Genomic DNA, 10621 nt, shown 5'->3' on the forward strand with positions numbered 1-10621 from the left:
ACGCATCAGAACAATTGCCGAAAACGAATAGCAAAATAAGATATCCATCTAATCGCTTTAATTCACTATGTTAGTACGTTGTAGGTGCCTTGTAGAAAGGCATAAATCTATTTCTTCAAAATCATAGATTTGGTAGAGTTTGACGATGTTAAACTTGTCTACAAGTTTTCCAGCCATAAGAAATGTGAAAGCTTACTTTGAATACTCTTCTGAAATTCTAATGCTACTTGATTAAATGAGAATTTCTCGTCGGCTTGACGTCATAATCAAAATAACAATGCTGTAATATCCTAACATATACCATACAAAACAGAACCAATTCAAGACGATATGGTTACATGAACGAGGCAAAAATATATGTGAAGATTCTGTGTAGTTGACCTTCTGAGAGCAATATCCAAGATGAATTCGGTCTCCATTAGACTATTAATTTCATTCAGTACATTTGCAGACATTAAAAAAAGAAATCACATTCTAGAACTGCGTTTGTGTGAGCAGAGGAGTAGTGTTTGTGCACGGTCTGTATGTTTAGTTGGTTGTTGTGACGAGACATCATAGTGGAACACCAACAAATAGGCCTATTTGAATGACATGCTACATTCTACTGAGACTTATAGGGACACATACTGTAGGAAAGACGGGACTACATAGAAATTAAATTTGTCGGTTTTATTAGATCATGATTATATGCAGCGTCCTTGCTTATATGAAAGATTATATATCCATAATTTGCATATATAATTTGCATAATAAGAAATTGATATAAATCATGGCATTTCGTAAATAGGAAATTCTCAAAGCTACAAAATATCCATTTGGATGCTGACTTTCAAACATTTGTCAAGAAAAAATAAGTCATATTTAAGTGTCTTCTCCCCCTACTACATGTATTCAATTAGCTATATTTTAGCATACATTATGTTGAGAATATTCGGATGGGTAAAAGCCTACTGCCAACTTCACGTGGAAATCCCCGACCTAGAAAGACGTCATCCCCAAATGCAGTGCTTTGGCGCCTTGATATAAAAGCTGGTATCAAGAGAAAATGCACAATTTATTTGGGACTACTGAGTAGTTGAGACAAGCGTTTAATGTTCTGTATTTAGAACAAACTAAAGACATTTAAACCACGATGAGCAGTAACAAAAAACATCCACCAGGAGGTAATCGAGGAAACGAACCAGACCGCAAGCGACCGGTAAGCATGAACTCTACCAGTTAACAATTTTTGAAAGGGTCGTTTCCAGTGTAATTTTTGTAGAAAATAGGGATTAACGAGTACAGTGGGTTTTTTTTTTTCATATGATTTGCTTAACATTTTTTTTTGGGGGGGGGGGGGGGGGGTTAGGCGGCAAAAAGATATGCAAGGCACCTTTTCTAACCATTGTTACTTGGACAGCAAAGCTAAAATGCTGTCTTATTCTCAATTCTGATTCAGCATGTAAGTAACCTCCTTTGGTGTCTCTATCATCAAATGATTACAAATGGTAATTAATATTAAGATTTGAATAAAAAGGGATATCAAATGACTAATGACATGCTGCAATGGCGATTTGAAGCTATTACTAATGTCATCGTCATGGAAACTTATATGTGAGTATTTATATCTTAACAGGTTCCCATCAGAATCAACAATGCCGGTCGAACTACCACAGTGGATGTCGATTTGGGAACATCTCAAGACCAGTTTCTCGACATTGTTTCCGACCATCTTGACATTGCACGGAGACAAATGTACCTGACATTCGAGAGCAAGCCGCTAAGCGGTATGGCGAGTCTTGCGGACGCTGGAATCAAGGAGAATGGAACAGTGCATGTGAACATGCGCCTCCGCGGCGGCTAGCTATGTTGAAAGAAAACGAAGGTATTGGATCTACAGCAAAATGGTATACATGGGGAACTAAAAACAAGTTAAATATACATTAGTTGTGTGTTGCAACTCTTCATGGCAAACACACCTTTCATTTTAATTTCCAAAGACTGCAGCGGTCACTGTGTTTCCGATGTAGCTGACGACAATACAATGAGAGAGCTGATTTTGTGGCGGCACTGTGGCAAAGTGGAAATATCTGCTAGTTTTCTATCGGAGGTCCCGGGTCCCGTCAAGTGCATATACGTTCGGACAGGATGTTTGGAGTTTTGTTTTACACGCATTCTTCTTTTAATCAAAGTGTATGGATGGGTATCTGGCAACGGTATGGTATCAATAGTGAAAGGGCTTTCTCCGAAAGCAGTGGCAACTATACTCTTGAAAAATAAATGACATAGTCTGATTGTACTGCAAGTGGAAATCAAACAAAGAGAGAATTTAATGGCAAGTGATAGTTGTCATGATAGTGTTGAAAGGTAACTGACAGATTTTACACATTCACTACGGGAACCTGGTGGCCTGTGTATTAAGTCTATTGAGAATTCAGAATTCGATATGGAACAGGTTAAGATATACGAATAAGTCAGATTAAACCTATCCCATCTTTAGAGTCATATCTTAGGAATAGGCTTTGCAATTCATCGATTATATGTTTATATAGTCATGCTTAACAAAAAGAGAAATTTAGTCCGCGTTATACTACTAAATGACTGTAAAATTGAAATTGAAATTGTGATTAGATACTAGATAAAAGAAAGAAAACACAATGCATGTGAATTATGAGTAAATCAAGAATTATGAAATGCAAATGAGTCTGCTGAGATTAATTCAACCTCATATATACGGTATCTGACAATTTTTACCTTTGCTTATATCAGCTCGAATCTTGTGCAAAATGACATTCATTGATTTTGTGAATGTTGGTTATTCCTCAATAAAGTCACGTGTTATTCAGACAAGTTGTCTTACTCAAATGAACGATAATAACTGTCACAGTCATATATAAAAATGAAAGGAAAATCCAATATGCTGTAGATTATATATTTTGTTCTATTTGAATTGAATACGTCGACAAATTCTTGTTCATTCCGTTTGATTATTCATTCTAGTCGGATATTCAGCTCATCCTACGTTATAGCCACGTTGTACACACATGAATACATACAAAGCAACTTATTGTCTTTATATATTATATATGCGTGTATGTGTGTGTGTGTGTGTGTGTGTGTGTGTGTGTGTGTGTGTGTGTGCTGGGGTATTGTCTTTGGTTTTTTCAATTTTAAAGGGACATACAAGACGATTTTCATAATTTCACATCATGTAGTACATAAATCAACAGCTCCATGTGTAGACTTGTGGAATTTATTGCGGTCCTTGAGCAGAGAAACCAATAATCTAAAAATCTTAAACAAATTACACTGCACTGAACCGTGTTCATGATATAGGAGCCTCACATATTTCAGAAATGTAGCAGTGTAGTTCCATTACAATACCGCTTTCTTGTAACAAGATCACCTGTGTAGAATCTATACATGCCTTCCTCTATTGTTCTGCTTCCTTGAGCCCCAACTCATGCATTCTTATGCTGAGGCTGCCATGTCATCATCCTTGTTCATTGCAATTTGTTATAAATTTTGAAAACATTCTTATTCCTTATCCCAATCACTATAAATTCTGAAACTCTGCAATAAGTATAACTTATTCATAATTGTTCAAATGTAAAAGTCTGAAAATCTCCCGGAGGTCCCCTTTACAAATGCACACATTTCTTTGGCGAGATAGTTGCTACATTCATCTGTATAAGACCGCATTGTATTTCAAAGATTTCTTTGTGTCATCTAGTCTTCCTACTGCAGACGGCATTCATGGTAAATCGTTTCTTTAATTTCTTTTGATTTAGAGAAAGCTAAGGTTCACCAATTTCTACGGCAATTGCTAAAAGAACACGTGCTTCGCCATGAGTGAAAATTATGTCGACATTATAAAGATACTTGTCATCTTATTGCATGGCGCTTTTTGTAGTGGGGTCCGCTGACTCAGTCATATGTCAATAAACCATGACCTCCTACCTCTGCTTGCCACCATTAGGACGTGGGCTGATTTTGGTGTAGAAATTATCTTGTCCTATTCAAAACGGCGACTCTAGTTGTACTGCGTATCCTATTTCGGAGAAAAGTCAGATGAAACTTGGGGTATTCATGAAATCTTTACACGACCAAAAGACACGATAAAATGCTCATTTGAAGGAGAGAGAGACAATTAAGATAGTCAAGTTAATGATGTGGTACTAGGTCAAGAATTGATACTGAAGTTACTAATTTGGAAGGCGTAAAAAAAACTGTCACTGAAACAAAAAAACTTGAAAAGTAGGCTTTCTTTAACAGAAAGCTTATAACAGAAGTGGGATTTAATTAAGAGAGAACATTATGCTGTACCTTACAATACACTCAAAATGAATGATAAAAATGATTCGGAAATAATGTGCATTTCCAAACAATAGGATTTTTTTAGACGTTTATGTGTTGGACAAAGGAATGAATCTGGTCTCTAATCTGTCTCTAATCTGTCGAATATAAAGAGGGTTTCATTGGTCTAATTCATAGCTTGTTGCCAGTTGCACAAAAATCCTACCTGAAACAAGCAACTGTGACATTCAGCAAGGTTTAATAAACGCCGCGGTGTTCTAAGGTTGGTGACAAAGTATTTGTTCTTAGATTTTCAAAGTGCCAGAGGTCAATGCTAATTGTTTTGTTTTGCTCTGGGGGGGGGGGGTGAATAAAACCTTATTACAGTTTAATCATAACATAGTATCGAACACACAGGGTATCGGGGATAATTGTAGCAATCAAAACCATAACAAAACACTATGGGGATGTCTAACACAAACACACAGACACACATACACACCACGTCGTCATCCAATGACAGCATTGCAGCATCTCTATTACATCCCATTACATCCTATATCAAACCAAAATACCCGATTATTTATGATTTATTTATTCATGACTCTGTTCATATCAATCAGAGTTTGAAAGACAAAACAAAACCCAAAAGTAAAGATTGTAAAGATCTTGCTTGGTTTATCAAATGCTCTCTGAAGAGCAATGTGCCATCATTTGTTTCACGTACACTATGATTTGAACAACAGTTTGCAAAGCAACAGATCCGGGTTATTTCCCTCTACTACGATTTTTCCCTAGTGCATCTCTCCCTCGTCAGCCAATGAGAATCACACACGTTTGGATCTCCGGAACATTCTACCGTCATCTTTCTCAGGATAGAAACATAAAGAGCTGAACATCTCTCACAACAAGAATTTTAGGGTAGTAACTTGTAAAGTGCATCTAGAAAGTGTCCTCGAGAAAAAAAAAAAGAAGCAAGAAAGCATCCTCAAAGCTAAAATGGGTTTAAAACCTTCTTCTGGCAACCGCTACAATGAGACGTCTCGTCATAGGGACTCTGTAAGTATTTTTCAGCATTTTTTTCTGCAGGGAGTGTGTCTTACAGGTTTCTTTAAGTCCAGTAAATCTTTCATCATTATGATATCATATCAATTTACAAGTATCATATGATAACGTATCAATATACGAATGCTATGATATCTAACAGATACACAACCAAATAAATTAACCATACCAATACATGTACCAAATATCAATTCGTGATGCCTCAGCTCATTAACACAAACACAAACAAACAATCGCATCAAGTGGTTACACATTTAGGAATTTTGACTGTCTTCTTCATTCAAAACAGGGATGCTGCCCCTGTTTTCTGGCCTGCGTCATTTTTGCAGCTTCAATCGGCGTCCTCCTTGTGGTGTTGCTCTGCACTGGCAGCGTGTAACCAGGACATCGCTTGGTCGAATGGTGTGGCCCGTCAGCTTTGAAATGGCAACATGTCTGCTTTCGCGGAGTGTCATCCCCAATGTGTGACATGGGGCAGGCGATTGTTTCCATATTTATTAACATTAACTGGTAGCCAGGGTGAGGATAGCTAATTATAATTGTCCACAACTGTATTCAGAACGATTTAGATATATGAACCCATGGCTGAACATCTGGAAAAAATAACCGAAGTCTTCTTTAGATAAGCTCTAGATATGGCTACCCTCAATATACTGGAACAGAAAAAAGGTCTATTACAAATATGACTCCGTTTGAAATGGTTGTGCACTATACATCCGGGCAAAGGACAGTACCTAGGCATAACGTCATTATCTCTTTTTTTTCTCGCCATCCAACAGGATTATGTAATTTGCACAGGGTATAAGATATCTTTGGTAATATTTGACTTGCGTATTGTAGTAAATAATTCCTACTTACTTTTGTTACTTTGTTGTTATTTATCGTTCAGAGTTCAATATTCTCAACAAGTGAAAATATAGATGCTGTGTTTGTACTATCATTCTGTGTGTTTATGGTGTAATCAAACTCACTGATTGATACCTATAACTACACTCAAATTGATGAACCAATCATCACATGTTATACAAGATTGGATTAAAACCATGAAAAGTAAGACAATTCAGTCACTCTAAATCTCAAACAATAAGGCGATTGGTGTGAAGCCTAGTTTTGCTGGAGGCATACCAGAATCATTTTTCCCCTCAGGTTCTGGTGTGTTACTTCAGTCAAAAATGATTTAGTTTTGTGTGGTTACAGGAATCTGTGTGTTTTGCTTTTTTTTGGGGGGGGGGGGTTGCTATGCTGTGTGTTAAATGTTTTATAATTGTCATTGTATGACAACTTAATTAAAAAATCTCCCAGAAGAACGACCATTTTCTAAATTAGTAAACCGTGATAAAATAAACTAAGATATCACTCATAGGCTACAGACTCCTCATCCGAGAAATTTGAAACACAAAAAAGTCAGAGTTTTTAGTCTAGAAACACCAGCCGTCCCTTGTTCTAAACACTGAATGTTCCGTCTCATGGTTATGAACTTGAAGGATTTAAATTAAAATGAATGAACACCTTTTTCTCTCCGGCTCTATTATTTCGTGCATTTAGCACATTTTTTTCTTTTTGTATGGCTATTATAGGAGGAAAGCAGAAATTAGATATTTGGTATGAGAAGCAATGGAAGTAAAGGCTAAAATAATATGTTGACCTAAAAACTATTGATGTAATCTGTTAGTGTTTTAAATATTGATGGGTTTAAAAGAAATCTTACCCTGTTCACCCTGTTCATGTCTCAGTGTTGTGTCAAGTGAAGGTGGTATACAAATAGGTTTATATGCCGTATTGACAGATAATGATTGAAAATTTCGTTACCGATTTATCTGGTTTGTAAAACTTAACGTTCATTGTATTGCTTAACAGAAAGTCTTTGTAAACTGTTATTAATTGAAAAAACAAAACAAAGGTGGACCAAGACATAGCAAGCAGAAAATTTCCTATTTTGTTACTGGTCTTAAGAGATAGACTAGTTTGCGTAGAAATCTGTCTACCATAGATAAGTTTTTTTTTCCCCATCAATTTAGCAGCTGTACACAATTGAAACAGATTGGTAATTGAGAATCAGTACATGTCTGCCGTTTTATAAATTGAATGTTATTAATTGGAACAGCATTGTGTATCAGATGTTGCATATGATTGACGAATTGCACAATTAAAAGCTAAAGTACCACTCATTTTGTTTTTTGAATTTGAATGTATAATGTTTCCTAAAAGATTATGGTAAAAACCAAATACGATACACATCACTAGAAACAACCTCAAAAATAAATGCAATATGAGCAAACAGATAACACATAGCTTTTTAAGTTAATAGCGGAACTAAAGCTTAAGTCCACAACGAATAAATGTGTGAATATGACGGAACCAACTGCTAGCAATCTTGATGTTTTACTATTTCCCTAATATGAATGAAAAGAGTGAATTCAAACATCAGTTAGTCAAAAGTTGCCATTTATGATTATAATCAACATTAGCAATGTAAATTTTGCACCTTTTTGATGGTCGGTTCTTTCTTCTTGGTCGTTTAGCATAGAGGAAAGAATAAAAAACTTCAATAAATTTCTAATAAATATTCACCAATACACCAAAACTCAATTTTGTCTCTTGTAATAATTCATTCAGTTCTTTATTTTTCTTATAAAAGAAGAAAAATAGGGGGAAAAGGTGCGTGTTCATCTGTTAAGTAAAGTCATGTTATAATATATATATCAATCATTCAAAGAATTCATTTTATATTTCTTTATATATATGTATATATATGTGTGTATATATATGTATATATGTGACCCTGCACCTCAAAACAAACAAAAAGTCGCCAGACATGAATTTTTATTTAAGACCATATTCTGAAAGAGCAGACTTTAAGCTTTAAAATGATGTATAACTCAAATCAAATGGACTCTCCTCACCTATCTAAATATTGGAAAAAAAAGCACAAACTCAGGAAAAGTGTGAACTGAGAAAAGAGGCTCTGAAGTACAGTGTCTATTCAAGCGCTTAATCTTTACCAAACCGTGCTGGCTGTGCGATAAATGGGACAAAAAAACAGGAAGTAAACCACCAGAGTAACAACAATGAAAGGACTATCAAATTAAACTGAAATTAAGCATGCCTCATTAACACATTCTGTCCATAATTAATGCTAACTTTCAAAGCAGTAGCACTATCCTTTCAAAAGTTATTAGAGTTGAAAGTGAAGAGTGTGGACAAGGTTTTTCAGAAATGAAAAAGGGATTCTAAAGACACACCTAATCACACTATTCTACCAAAAATGTTCGAGATAAAACTGCTAAAAAATACACTTTCCTGCCCGTTTTATGATACCAAATTTTAGCATAATGTAAAAGAATACCCGCTCTTTCAGAAAATATGAAAAAGTCAAGTTCGGCTAGGTTGACCCATTTCACTTATTTTCAGTCCTCACGCAAAATCAGTGTGAGCGACTTTATGTTCGTTTTGAGGTGCACGGTCACATATATAATATAAATATATATATATATATGTATATATATATATATATATATATATATATATATAGAGATATATAGAGAGAGAGAGAGAGAGAGAGACAGAGACAGACAGACAGACCGACAGACATTTTGTAACGGAGGACTAAAACGGACAAATTTTAAGAACAATCCCATATTTTCAGCAAAGGAGTGTAAGTGGTATACCTTTAGTTCATTTGCTTGGTAGAGGCTACCGCCTCTTCCTCCCGCGCTTGCATTTTATAGTAGTATTACTTTTTGTTTGCTTGTATAATCCTACTTAGGTCATATCTAGATTAATCAATTATAAACAAATAATAATATGTTCAAGAATGTCACTATATAATTTTTGACCCTCGTTGACTTGCAAGTATTGCCGAGAAACTTCCCACGCACATGTAAATACACATTGATGTTCTTTCTTACTTTATGTGTGGTATTCGCCAGGATACCGACATCCCTTCCCTTGTTCCTATCTTCTTTCCTGCTGAATTTACCACTGAATACGGCATGACAGGCATTATAAGAACAATAAGCTCCATACTGGAAGAAGTTAAAACTGAAAGGTAACGAATTGCTTCCAAAATTGATTGGTTAAATAGCCATTTTACGACAGAAGCAGAATTGTGTTTACTGTAGTTATTTCGGGAAATTCAATTATACGTTACTGGCTGCGTCCTAAAAACTTGATAAATAATCTGGTCTGCTGTCTTTGTTGTTATCATCTATGTTTGAACACACAATGTTAACATTAGTCTTATAAATTGTAACAATGAAATAGAAATATCAAATAGAAATATCAAAAGTATGTAACGCATAGCTCATTTGTCGACGATCTGAAGGTAACCTCTGAGAGTTTGATTATGTTGTGACACGTCGAGGCAAAAAATCTCCTTCTATCTCTTTCTCTCTATGTTATATGTCGTCCCAGCCATTAATCCAATATCAATGGTTTATCTTCGTCATTTTAATTGATATTGGTAGAGATAAGCAGTTGATGGTCACAGAAGATCAATTTTTTTCCTTTTGAACACAGTTGAAAAATATTCGGCATTAGCAATCAGAAAAGCACTCATTTACAGACGACAGTTGTGTACTATAAATCTTGATAATTACATGCCGAACTGAGGTTCTGCATAGTATTTCATTGGTGTGTAGAAAATTAGGAAAAGGTCCTTTTAAGAGGCAAGGCGTAATATTCTGCCTCATAGCTCACCATAGTTGCTTTCGTATCCTGGTCTTATGAAAAAAAAGTAGATCACATATTGTTGAATATATCTATCAGAAAAAAGAAGTGGAAAATATAAGAATATATGAGAAATGAATTTCAATCAACGTTGTTCTGAGGAAGAACCTCCGAAATAATAACGGAGGAACATAGCAAAACATCACCAAACCAAGGGTCAAATATGAGTAAGAAGACTTTATTGTATGATATTCCTAATGTCTTTCCCTACCCTGGTAACCTGTTGTATAAATTCATTGTTACGTCGTGACATGATTTATCAGAGACCCAAAAAAAGAAGAAATCTCCAAGATGGAAAAAATGTTACACTTGAAATCATGATGAATTACTTCCAAAATTGATCTTTATGATAACCATTTACTCTACAGACGATAGAGGCAGAACAGTGTTTCTTGTTTTCCTATGAACTAGTGTTTCTTATGCATCGAAATTCATCTAAACTTTACTGGCTGCTTCCTTTTAAACCCATTACCGTCCCGCTTTTATTTTATCATTGTCCGTGTATAAATACTGAATTCGGAACAAAGAAAATATTTACATTAAACTGTCAAAC

The 10621-nt window shown here is 35.3% G+C and overlaps 1 protein-coding gene across 1 annotated transcript; it reads left to right on the forward strand.

Moving 5' to 3' along the window:
• Window positions 1-1067: 1067 nt before the first annotated feature.
• On the forward strand, window positions 1068-3084 carry LOC139734473 (ubiquitin-like protein ISG15). The gene is made up of 2 exons (XM_071645255.1): window positions 1068-1198; window positions 1616-3084. Exons 1-2 carry the CDS (start codon window positions 1133-1135, stop codon window positions 1841-1843), a joined length of 294 nt encoding a protein of 97 aa, XP_071501356.1. The 5' UTR covers window positions 1068-1132; the 3' UTR covers window positions 1844-3084.
• The last annotated feature ends 7537 nt before the right edge of the window (window positions 3085-10621 follow it).

This window comes from Diadema antillarum, unplaced genomic scaffold (assembly GCF_040938485.1).
Source record: "Diadema antillarum isolate AM-2024a unplaced genomic scaffold, OU_Dant_1.0 seq00000527_RagTag, whole genome shotgun sequence".
Lineage (NCBI taxonomy): Eukaryota > Metazoa > Echinodermata > Echinoidea > Diadematoida > Diadematidae > Diadema > Diadema antillarum.

Coding starts and splice junctions, on each gene's coding strand:
- LOC139734473 (XM_071645255.1), top strand. CDS start 1,133: ATGAGCAGTAACAAAAAACATCCACCAGGAGGTAATCGAGGAAACGAA. Junction 1,199..1,615: donor AACCAGACCGCAAGCGACCG/GTAAGCATGAAC, acceptor ATATCTTAACAG/GTTCCCATCAGAATCAACAA.